At 40.1% G+C, this 13,140-nt stretch overlaps 1 protein-coding gene across 1 annotated transcript; it reads left to right on the top strand.

Moving 5' to 3' along the window:
* Positions 1-215: 215 nt before the first annotated feature.
* Positions 216-10,170, top strand: LOC147864223 (uncharacterized). The gene is made up of 2 exons (XM_087320088.1): positions 216-1,018; positions 9,819-10,170. The coding sequence occupies exons 1-2, from the start codon at positions 600-602 to the stop codon at positions 9,955-9,957; spliced, it is 558 nt and encodes a 185-aa protein (XP_087176214.1). The 5' UTR covers positions 216-599; the 3' UTR covers positions 9,958-10,170.
* The last annotated feature ends 2,970 nt before the right edge of the window (positions 10,171-13,140 follow it).

Raw genomic sequence — 13,140 nt, 5'->3', positions numbered from 1 at the left:
GAAGTTAATTATAACGGGATCAAAAGCGAGTGTGTTAGTGACACATTGAACAACATATGCAAATAATATCGGGTAAAGAGCGTGTTAGTTAGTGACACATTGACCAATTCCATCCTCATGCGACAGTGGGCTTTCTATGTGTATATAAATATGTATAATGTATATATGTATATGTACATATATATCTTAAGAGGGGGACTTAGTCATCGAGAAGATGTCTGGAGAGAAAGAGACGGAGAGAGAGTAATTCCATTCAACCTGGTGAGTCAGAGGAACCTGATGGATCGAAGAAGGTTAAGGAGGAGTGAACGTCTCTACACAGAGAGACAGAGACAGAGACTATAACTTAATAAATACATGTTCATAAAAGGAACGTTCAAACAAACAATAGATCTAAGGATCCTCCTCCTCCACATTTATCCATATACACATAACACATACACAGACCGCATCCATCCACCGAAGGGCCAAACCAGTTCCAACTGCAAAGAGAAACAAGGCACAGCAGAGTGATTAGAACAGAAAAAATTAGGCACAGAGAGACTAGAAAATACTATAGATATATATCGGGATCAGATCGGATCGGGATCGATTGAATTATGAAGGGGTTTGCAATGATATGTGTTGTAGTGGCGGCCTGCACGATGATGATCCACGTAGCAGCCACGGCCAGTGCCACGTCAACGTCAGGGGCCGAGCTGCTCGACGGCGTGCAGATCCCAGCCAATATCTCGGTGCCAGCTGGCAACCGCCTCCACGTGGCATACAGCGCAGAGGGCCACCAGCACTACGGCTTCAACGGCAGCGCGTGGCTCCTGGTGAACGCTACCGCCAAGCTGTACGCTGATGTGGCGCACGATGTCCTCGTGGGCCACCACTTCTTCCCCGTGCCCGGGGCCCAGCCCACGTGGCATGCTCTCGGCAGCCAGGTCACTGCCCAAGGCCTCGTGGCCGTCTCCGTCGACTCCGATAGCATTACTTGGAACCTCCTCCAGGCTGTGAGCCATAGCGGTGACACGTAAGTCTCTCTCTCTCTCTCTCTCTCTCTTGTCTCTTGCACTACTCCTTCATTCTCTTATTTCTTGCATTTGCGTCATATGACACCTTCGGTCGAGAAAAACTAAACCTCGCCCAACGGAGACAAAGTAGTACCCTTGTGCCCCAACTTGCTTATCTTTATCGATTGTGCGCACCCCAAATAGGGCGCAATGACAAAAAACACTGGTTGACTATTAAGGAAAAATGATTTACAATGAACCCCACATCCTTAATGTCGGGCATTATGTCTATATGTATGTCTACTTTGCACGGGAGAAACGATTTACGTGGACAAGTGAACCACACATCCTCAATGTCGAGTGTTATGTCTACTGTCTACTTTGCAATTTACTAGTACGCATAATGCAAAGTTTGTTTTAGCAATGCATTATATTAGTGATGGGTAACCTCAATGTGGAGTAAAACGCAATAGAGATTATTTGTGCACCGTGTTTACATTCAAATTGCAAATTATAGGAGACCTAACAAATGCAAAGGGATAGTTTAAGGAAAAAACCTGTCAATCATTAATGGTTGGGTTTGGTTGGTTCGATTTGGGAGTCTAAAACCATTTCAAACCAAGTTGTTTAAAGTAATTGAAATTCTAGAGGGATTTTCAAGCTCAAATCAAACAATTCAAGAGATTTTTTAAATTGTTAACGTGTTAAACTGCAAAATTCATTTGTTTAAATTATCAATGATTAAACACTCAATTTTTCAAAGATTTATTTATTTATTAACAAACACTTAAATCATGTTTTGAACAAATCACTTAAATCCTTTACACTTTTGAGTAAGAAATCAATTAGATAATCTATATTGATAAAACACCTAATTTCTCAAATGATTCAAAGTTTCAACCGTTGCCCAAATGTAGAGCATAAAAAACATTCAAATTCATCTAATCTTGAAGTTTTTAAAAAATACAAAAAAATCAATGTGATAAACCTGAATAAGGAGAGTACGAGTCTAGAATGTCCAAACCCTAAACCGTAAATTGAGAAAAGAGAAAATATTGAACCTAAAATGCTAACTTATTATAGTAATCAATTGGCTATAGCTCTTAACTAAAGCTTTATAAAGTGAAATTCCTATTTAATCAATATTAGAAAAACTTCCTCACCTTAAATTGTCAAGTCATTAAGTCATACCATTAAGCCAATAAACGCTCAAACCAAACTATTGAGCCTCAAACCCAAACCGAACCATTTATTAGTTTTCAAACCTAAATTATGCCAAACCAGATTGTTTAATAAGTCATTAAGCCATGGTTTATAGAACTTCGTTAAGCTCAAACCAAACCATTGGCTATTTCAAGGAAAAAGCTTAAAAACCTATATAAATTTGAAGATGATTCATCAAAATATTGCCCAAGTTCAAAATATTACCAATAGTTCAAGAATGTTTGTACAGATCAATGTCTAACCCAAACTTAAAAGATGTCCATGCCCCAAGTTCATGAGGTAAAAAAACAAACCACCAAAAGAATGTTTGGAATTAGTTGACAAGAATCATAACTACAAACCATGAGTAAATTATTGCTAGAAACAATTTGTATAGAGAGGAGTTGAGACAAGACCAAGGGATTCATTTGGAAAGCCACACATTCCTACAAAATCAACAATATATGCATTGTCATATTAACAACACAAATGAGTCGGCAAGGGATGATGACATTTCGAAATAATTAGACACTCTAATAAGCAACATCTTCCAGACCCCATTGAATATTTCTTTATGCTAAACCAATGGTTATATTTCATACACATCAATATTAAAAAATGTACTCAATTATGATTTGAGTTAGGGTCCCCGATATGGTTTGTTGGCTAGAATTTGAGTTGCAATCACTTACGTAGTTTTATACCCGGAGCTTGGGCTGGAATCCCATCTGTAGTTTTTGGACGGGAGTTCGAGTTGGAATTATGTAGGTTTTAGGATAATTAATCCTTCACAACATACACATATCTTAAGGTCATGTTTCATTTAATAATAAAAGTCATCGCGTCATAAATTCTTAAACCCCTTTGACATTTGTCTCCACCAAAGCAAATTATGACTTTTAAATAGCGGAAACATACATATAAAACATACTCAACCATGATTTTAAGGCTTTCAAGCTTATTGAGATAGTTCCAAAATTTTCTACCTACAAATCTCCTAAGTATTCCGCTCCAATAGTTACGGAATCTTGCACAATTGTTCATAGTTTTTATTAATTTATAGAATGATAATACTAAGAAATTAAACTTTCCATAAGATGTCTCCTTAAGAAACAAATATACTGTCACGGACACACCAACTCTAGACTACGACAAAGCATAGATGACGAGGCTACGATCGATAAGGTTACGAACGTGGAACTCAACGTGATGGGGATAGAAACTCGGGAAGTTGGGAGCGACAAGATAAGGAACTTAAGACGCTAGGAATAATACAAGAGCATAAAGACAGAGCTGTAAATCAAGGAGAGAAGATGGGGCGAAACGAGAATACTAGATTGATGTGTCAATGACTGGTGTTGAATCCCTTGAAAGGGACCAAGGAGATTACAAGTATTTATACTGTGAGTCGAAGTACATGCATTAGAATATTTGGGAGAATATTCTAGAACCCTCTAGAACCTTCTAGTTCTAAAACTTTCTAAAAACTCCTAGAACTTGAAATAGATAATCTACTAATAATATATATGCTAAGATACATAAAACATGACCATATATTTGGATGTGTTGGTTAGAACACAACACTTGACTATATATAAGAGATCAAGAGTTCAAATCTTGACACGACTATTGTCATGTTTGTCTTGTAACATATATTATGAAAACCTTGGCACACTTTTTCGAACTTCTGACTAAACTTTATAAAATGACAATTCCTTAAGAGATTAAACTTTCCATAAGAGGCCTCCCTATGAAACAAAGAGTATACATTTTGCATAATCGTTTTATGATCACTTGGCAAACTTGAGTTATTAAAGTTGCCTATATGATGCTTAATGATATGATTCTTGCAATAAACATAAATGGAGGAAAATGTTAGGAATATGTCCCTCCTATGCGTGTTGCCGACTAGTCAAGCCGAGTGCCAACAGTCGAAGACATGGAGCATCGACTGAGGGGGTTGACAGTAGGAGAGTCCAAGTCGAAGACATAACCAACTAGTTGGCCCGACCGAATGGTCAAAGATAAAGCCGACTAGTCAGTAGGGATCAACAACAGTTCGGTTTAGGCTTAGCCGGTTTGGCTTGGATCAGGCCAAACCGGCTAAGCCTAAACCGTTTACGAGATCTCAAACCTGAGCCGAGCCGGTTCACAAACCGGTTTATGCTAAACCGGTTTGTGAACCGGCTTGGTAAACGGTTAGGAAACCGGTTTGGCGGGTACTATGAGCCTTCTGCCCCACGCGTCCGCCCGCAGGTTAGATGCGTGGTTCACCTTAGAAACCTCCCTCTCACTCTCACTCTCCCTACCTCCCCCCCTCTCTCTCAGATGATCCACTATATACTATACATTGTACAAGCTCTCCCTCCCACTCTCTCTCATGTCTGTGGTCTCGACTCTCTCCCTCTCTCTCTCTCTCCCCCCTCTGTGTAGTCTCTCTCTCTCTCTCCCCTCTATGTAGTTCCTCTCTCTCTCTCTCACATCTGTGGTCTCGACTCTCTCCCTCTCTCTCTCTCTCCCCCCTCTGTGTAGTCTCTCTCTCTCTCTCTCCCCTCTATGTAGTTCCTCTCTCTCTCTCTCTCTCTCTCCTTATATGTTGTCTCCCTCCCTCTATCTCTCTCTCCTCGTTTGTGTAGTTCTCCCTCCCTCACTCTCTCTCTCTCCCATCGTCTGTTTAGTCTCCCTCACTCTCTCTCTCTCTCTCTCTCTCCTTATATGTTGTCTCCCTCCCTCTCTCTCTCTCTCTCCTCGTCTGTGTAGTTCTCCCTCCCTCACTCTCTCTCTCTCTCCCCCTCTCTCTAAAGTTTATAAATGGCTTAAATGGTTTAGTTGGCATGAGCCAGTTTGGCGAGGCTCAAGCCAAGCCGAGCTGAGCTCAAACCGTTAAGGCAAGTTCAAGCCTAAACCGAGCCGAGCCGAGCCGCTAAGCCGCTAAGCCAATTTCAAGCCAGCTAAGCCAAACCGTTTAGGTTTGAGCCAAGTCGTTGTCGATCGCTACTAGTCAGGCCGATTGGACAGTCCATATTGGAGTCGACTAATTGACCAGTCGACTAATTAACTATTATTGTTATAATAGGAGTGACAATAGTAGTGACTACATTTGTAAATAGCCCATATAGTGTATTTAAGTATAAATATACTTAGGGCAAACATGTAGATTAGAGAGTTGAACAGAATAGTGTGTGAGCCTCTGTAGTGTAGTCCGATAGTGAAGAGAGCGTGAGTGAGAGCGAGAGGAAACGACGCCATAGCGGAGTGAGCTTAGACGTCAAGAGCCCTATGAGGTTGCTACACTCTATGGCAAGAGTGTTATAATCTCGTCATCTTGGATATCCACTATATAGTGAAGATTTGTTCTCCCGTGGTTTTCCCCGTTTAGGGTTTCCACGTTAAACACTGTGTATTGTGTATTTGCTGCGTTTTTGTCTTTCCGCGATATTGTCTATTCCACAATCGGTCTTTCTCACAATTAGAAGGGAGATAATCCCAACAAACTAGTATTAGAGCATCGAGGGGAAGATGGAAGGAGGTGTGAGTGGCTTCCCAGGCATGATAGTTCTAAACTCTCAAAACTATGCAATGGTATATAAAGATGGAGGTCCTCCTCATAGTCAAAGACCGGTACGAGCCAATCGATAGAGCAGAAATACCCAGGGGGTATTAGAGTCGGAATGGAAACTTCTTAATAGAAAGGTGGTGACCACCATCCGATAGTGTGTCGATGTGACTGTCCTTCAACATGTGGTGAACGACACAAATGCCTACGAGATGTGGCAGAAGCTGTTAGGCTTATATGAGAGGAAGAAAGCTCTCAACAAAACATCTTTGATGAGAAAGATTGTGAAACTGAAATACAGGTATGGGGAAAGCATAGTCGAACACATAAGCACATTGATGGGGTATGTGAACCAACTTGTGACAACTAAGTTTCCCCTTGAAGATGCAACGTAGGCCATCCTGCTATTGTGTACCTTGCCAGACAATTGGGAGAACCTGGTGGTGACACGAGGTAGTCAAGAAGAAAACTTGTCTCTACAAGCGGTAAAGACAATCATATTGAACGAGGAGACGAGAAGGATGGACAAGACTGTCCTCGTCCAATCGGAGTCAAACCTGACTCAACATACCGGCAAAGGAGTCCACCAAGGAGAGAAAAGTTCCATGCTAGATCCAAGTCCAAAGGTAAGCTAACATGCTTCTATTGTGGAAAGCTTGGACACTTTCAGAAGGGTTGCCGACACCTCAAGAAGAACAAGAGTGTCGGCAATAATGTTGAACCTAGGAAGATTCCTAATGAAAAGGGCACATCGGTCGTAGCTACAAGTGTGGAGGAGATCATGTTCATTTGTGAGCAGGCAAGCACAAATCTTGCAAGTGAAGAGTGCACTTGGGTAATCGACTCAAGTGCATCATTCCACATAACTCCGTCAAGAGAAGTTTTTTCAACTTACATAGTCAGGGATCATGGCTATGTAAAGATGGTAGATAATGGAGAATGCAGGATAGCTAGCATTGGAAGCATTTGCTTGATGATGTTGACTAGTTGTCGACTGATGTTGACGGAGGTTCGACATGTCCCCAATATCAGATTGAATCTGATATCGACTGGAAGATTCGATGGCAAAGCCTACAGTGGTAGCTTCCGAAACAACATGTGGAAATTCTACCGTGGAAACCTCATAGTGGCACGAACACAAAAAGAGGGTGCACTGTATATGATGCATGCTTGACTGTGCAAGTCGGAAGTGAATGTGGTAGCCGACTCGAATGGAGAGTTATGGCATAAGAGGCTCAGTGACATGAGTGAAAAAGGAATGCACATCTTGGAAAACCAAGAACTTCTCCCAAAAGTGAAAGAAATTCATTTGGAGAAGTGTGTCGATTGCTTAGTTAGAAAGCAGAACCAAGCGGCATTCCACACAAAGACCACCAAGAAGAAAAGAAGTTGCACTGGAACTAGTGCCCACAGATGTGTGCTATGTAGATGCTCTGTCACATCGAGGTGGACAATACTTCGTAACATTTATTGACGACTATAGTTGGAAGACATGGGCCTCGTACTCAAGTTGAAGGATCAAGTATTGTCAATGTTTACGAAGTTCCAAGCAAGAACTGAATGGGAGCCGGGTCGGAAGTTGAAGGCTGTCCAAACCGACAATGGTGGCGAATATAAAGGGTAGTTCGAGGAATACTGCAAGGCCCAAGGTATTTGAATCAAATACATTGTACCAAAGACTGTGGAGTTGAACGGGCTTGCAGAGAGGATGAATCGAACAACCATGGAGAGAGTAAGGAGCATGCTCTCCCATGCTAAACTATTGAAATCCCAGTCAATACATTCTCTTGACTGATGAAGGTGAACCTGAGTGCTATGAAGAAGTCATGGCCAACAAGCACAAGGAGAAATGACTAAGTGCAATGCAAGATGAGATGGATTCCTTGCATGAGAACTACACCTATGAACTGGTAGAACTACCGAAAGGTGGATGACATATTGATAGTCGGACAAGACACGAAGAAGATTGTGAGCTTGAAGAAAGCATTAGGCAAGTCGTTTGCCATCAAAGATCTTGAACCGGCAAAATAGATCTTAGGGATGCACATAGTTCGAGATAGAACTAACAAAGTGTTGTGGATGCCACAAGAGAAATACGTGACGAAGATCCTAGATAGATTCAACATGTCGGAGGCAAAGCCGATTGGCTTTGTGTTTCCGACCAACTACAAGATGAATGCCAAAAATGCCCGAGAGGGGAGAAAGAAAAGGCTGAGATGAAGAAAGTACCGTGCGTCTCATCCGTCGACAGTTTAATGTATGCTATGATCTGCACGAGACTAGACATAGCATTTGTTGTGGGAGCAGTAAGCCGATACATGAGTAATCCAAGCAGAGAACATTGTGCAGCTGTAAAATAGATACTCAAGTACTTAAAAGGCACCTCATGTGTGTGTCTTAGGTATGGTGTCAGAAAACCCATGCTCGAGGGGTTTACCGACTCAGACATGTTGGGGGATGCAAACTCAAGTCGATCCACTTTCGGGTATGTGATCACCTACGTAGTAGGAGCAATGTTGTGACAGTCACGACCGTAGAAGTCTTTGCCCTTGCCAACCACTGAGGCAGAGTACATGGCAACGGTAGAGGCCGGCAAAGACCTAATCAGGATGAGAAATTTTCTCAGTGAGTTGGGGATGAAGTAAAGGGAGTTCTTGCTTCATTGTGACAACCAGAGTGCCATATACGTAGCAAAGAATGCCACGTACCACTCCCGAACCAAACACATAGAGAAGGTATCACTGGTTGTGGGAGAAACTGGAGGAAGGAGAGTTTACCCTTGTCAAGATCCATACTGACAACAATGGATCCAACATGTTTACAAAGAACCTACTGATGGATAGACTCAAAGTCTGTCGACAAAGGACATGACTAGCCGACTCGACCCATAGGAGTGAAGGGGGAGTTTGTTAGGAATATGTACCTCCTATGCATGTTGGTGACTGGTCGGGCCGAGTGGCGACAGTCAAAGACATGGAGAGACGAATGAGGGGGTCAACAGTAGGAGAGTCCAAGTTAAAGACACGACCAACTAGTCGGGCCGACCGAATGGTCGAAGATAAGGCTGACTAGTCGGGTCGATTGGACAGTCGACACTAGAGTCGACCAGTCGATTTATTAAGTCTTATTGTCATAATAGGAATGATAGTAGTAGTGGTCATTTGTAAATAGCCCCCATATAGTGTATAAATATAAATACACTTAGGGCAAACATATAGATTCGAGAGTTGAACATAATAGTGTGTGAGCCTATGTAGTGTAGTGTGACAGTGAAGAGAGCGTGAATGAGAGAGAGAGGAAATGACGCCATAACTGAGTGAGCTTCGACATCAAAAGCCCTGTGAGGCTGCTACACTATGTGGCAAGAGTATTGTAATCTCAGCGTCTTGTATATCCATTATATAGTGAAGATCTATTCTCCCATGGTTTTCCCTGTTTAGGGTTTTCACTTTAAACACTGTGTATTGTGTATTTATTGTGTTTTTGTCTTTCATGATATTGTCTATTCCACAGTCGGTCTTTCTCACGATTAGAAGGGAGCTAATCCCGATAGAACACACCGATGGTGACGCAAGGAAGAAACGACACGAGGTGGAACTACCAACCCCCACCCCACGCTGGTTTTTTCCTACTCCCCTTGCACCCTCCCTCCATTCAAGGCCGGAAGATTGGGCTCATGTTGCCTGGTGATTATTGCCACTAGTTTATAGCTATAGATACATACTTACATTAAGTAGAAAGTAAGAGAGGATATGTAGTCTCATATTCTTGAACTCGATCGTCGAGTGATTCCCTTACTTATATACTTGTATAGTCTTTCTATAAAAATCTCTTCTAACTAATGGGAATGTAGCTCCTTTTTTGGGAAAATAATGCATATTGTCTTACTAAGAACCTGAAATTTATGCAATATAGAAAACCATTATGCCTCTAGATTAAAATCAAGAGAATAAGACTAATAACTAAATTAACATAAATTATACAAAAGCTAGCTACTTAAAGATGTGTTAGAATTATAGAAAAGAAACAACTACTTAATGATATTTTGTTGCTATATAAAGGGAGCCTCTTGGTGTCGTTACTTATGTTCAACGTGTCAAAACTAGACGTGGTTTGCCTCCCTCAACTAAAGATGTGAAAGAAGGTGATACACATGCCTCCAAATACTATTCTGTCTATGCTTTCTATGTCAAGAGTTAATATTGTGGGTCAATATGTATGTCTGTATATTTTATATATAAATACATATATGCACATTTCTTTTATTTGTGTGTATATACATAAACGTACATAACAATGAAAGGTATCATATTCCGTTGTAATCTATATTTTCTAAAAATACTTGGACAAGTGTGTATCGATATATTTCATATGAGTTGAACGTATTAATGAAAAATCCATCATTTTAAATAAGTTTATTAGGTTTTGTATTTGTAATTCACATGATTTTCACCCTCCTACAACCACAAGTAGCTTCCAATTTTTACTTAAGTAATGCTCCATATTTTTTCATGAAAGAAATGGAATGATGAATATACTGCAAAGCGTATTATGGCAATTAACAACATAAGAAGCTAAAAGTTTATCTTCTATAACATACTTTAAATTGAACACCAAAAACCAACATGAGTGTAATTGCAAAATGTCTTCATTAAATACAAATGAGTACATTTCCTTCCATCTCATGATTTGGACTTGCATTGAGCAATTCTATTTGTTTTATGTGTTACCTAAACCTTTTCCACTCAATTACAACTAATACGACCATCCAATGTGAAGTTGGCATTGGACACATATAATGATCCCCATGAATTGTGAGATAAAATTAAATGATTATATGTAAACACCCTTATATGGGTTGAAGAATAGTTTTTTGGGGAAAAAAAGAAAAAGAAAACACCCTTATATGGGGGTTTCCTCACCCTATAGATCCATTCGTAAATCCACAAATATATTTGTGCGCTTGAAACATGAACATTTCGTCTCAACTTCAAAATGATGTTCGACATAAATTAACATGCCACGTTTAAGTTTCGTCTCAGAATGTTTTATCCTTAAGTTTTGTATTTATTACTAAAATTTGTCATTGTCTTCCCTAGTTAAGAATCCTTGCTTATATTTTGTCTCCGTTTCTTGAGTCAGTGGGCATCCACATAAGATAGAACTATCATGTCCCTAGAGGGATTTGTATATAACACTCTCATCTGTAAAATTTTATAACTAATGGAAGGAGTTTTTTGGGGGAATTTTTTTTTTTTGTCATTGCCTCTTTATGGAAATCATGCCATTATATGTGTTTCCACTAGGACATCCGAGTTATTACCGATATAGGTTGATGAATGTCATTCTTCATCCATTACAAACACAATGCATTCACATTCCCACATCATGATTATTATTTATGTATAGGGTGGAGAATAGTGTTTCCATTGGCAATCATGTACACAAAGGTATGATTGAGAAATGAAAGATTTATGTATAGTGTTGAAATATGATTACAATAATAGGATGATACAACATAGCTATATTCACAGGCTCCAACAAATTGGTGATCTATGATTCATTCACTTGATTTGAAGAACCAATGATAACTCTTTCACTAAGGTTCCTTGAATGCATAGAATTGTTGATTTTAATAGCTACCCGATATATCCTATGAACTTTTTACTGTTCACACTCATACTCCCCCTTCACAATTGGGGTGAGATGATCCTACACGTCATGAACTGGTGATGGGCCTACATATTGCAAGCAGGTGGAGGTATTCAACATTAAAAGTAGCGAAAATCTAAATTTGTAGTGATACGTCTCAAACTGATGACCTTTAGCTAATAATGACTTTTGATTATTCATACCCAATCTTCCCGTTCTTAGGGGGGTGATGGTCATATGCTTCACAAACACGTGCACCAGACCTATATAATGCAATTTGATTGGTTGTATTCAAGATTTAAATTAGACAACATATAATTTAGGAAAACAAGTGTAGAGATAGGTCTCAAATTCACAACCTTTACGTTACAACAACTTCTTACTATTCACACATGCACTTCGCCTTCACTTTTGGTGTGAGATGGTCACATGCCTCACAAACACATGTCAACCTCTATTTGATAGTGGATTGGAGGTATTCAAGATTAAATAAAGCAAAAATATAATTTAAAAGTAAATTTGTATAAACAGGTCTTGAACTCATCACCTTTAGATTAAGATCCATTGTTTGTTTCACAAAACTCGCCACATGCTGTGCATAGAATTAACAAAATATAATATAATTTTTATTATCCAAATATGTAAATGTAATTAATGAGCTCTCTCCTTTTTCTACTTTAATCTTCCTTTCCTTCCTTTCTTCATAAACCTGATCATCTACTTCTTCTTCTTTTTTATTTTTCCAAAAACAAACTCCTTCCATTAGTTATAAATTTTTTAAAGATGAGATTATTATATACAAATCCTTGTAGGGACGTGATAGGTACATCTTATATGGATGCCCACCGACTCCATAAAGGGGGAGGAAGACCATTGCTGGATGAAGGCTAGTCGTTGTCTTTCAACTCCATCGGAGTCGCCCTTGAGGCTGGCTCTTTAGAGTGAGTACAACTTCACTCCATATCTCTTGCATTAACACTATTGGTTGTGCGGTTTGATTGGAGAAGAACTGCCTACACCATTGTTTCCATAGAATCCAAAGAGTTATTGGGCTGACCAATTCCAACACAACTTGAGATTTGGCATTGATACGAGTTGAGTGGAAATTGTCGATGGTGGAGAAATAAACCTCTTCTGCTTTTATCGCCAAAGTCATCCCCTCCTCTTGATGCTCGTATCTGTCAACTAGGGCCTACCATGATAGCCAACATACATTTCCCCACTTGATTAAGCCTTGTACCTAGCATAATTGCAGTAAGCGACAAACTCCCGCCATATTCGATGGGACTCTGGGCAGTCCCATAGAGCATGTTAGATTGATCCTACTGCATTTAGGCACGTTGCACAATTAGAAGAGCTAAGGTTCCCACACTGCCATGCACCAACCTGTGTATTAATAGCCTTTGGAAAGTGGTGATTCGCTTCGCGTGTTGTTGTTTCCAGATTTTCTACCAAAACTTGGTGATAATTGTGTGAGGAACATGATATGTGTGCCAGACCTTTGCAGCAGCCGGCTCCCGAGCGGTTTGAGCAACTAGATTATGGTGACCCAATCTAGTTGTGAATTGAAAGAAAGGGATGGGTTTGCTTCCTTGCCGAGCGTAAGGGTCATGCCATGTCCATTGCAAAGGGTCCCAACTAACCTTACGTAGCCATGTGTTTTCGTGATCTTGATCGAATCAGGATCTACAATCAATTTATGCCCAATATACGCTAGTACTCGAATTGCCT

The sequence above is a fragment of the Azolla caroliniana genome, unplaced genomic scaffold (assembly GCF_043228905.1).
Source record: "Azolla caroliniana isolate FFs.n. ecotype wild unplaced genomic scaffold, voAzoCaro1.0.p SCAF_5, whole genome shotgun sequence".
Lineage (NCBI taxonomy): Eukaryota > Viridiplantae > Streptophyta > Polypodiopsida > Salviniales > Salviniaceae > Azolla > Azolla caroliniana.
Note: the sequence above shows the minus strand (reverse complement) of the source record. Positions and strands in the feature narration are given on the sequence as shown.

What these genes read in the sequence shown, in the direction of transcription:
- LOC147864223 (XM_087320088.1), top strand. Translation starts at nt 600, where the DNA reads ATGAAGGGGTTTGCAATGATATGTGTTGTAGTGGCGGCCTGCACGATG. An exon ending in GTGAGCCATAGCGGTGACAC is followed by an intron (nt 1,019 to 9,818) that starts GTAAGTCTCTCT and finishes TGCTATATAAAG; the next exon opens with GGAGCCTCTTGGTGTCGTTA.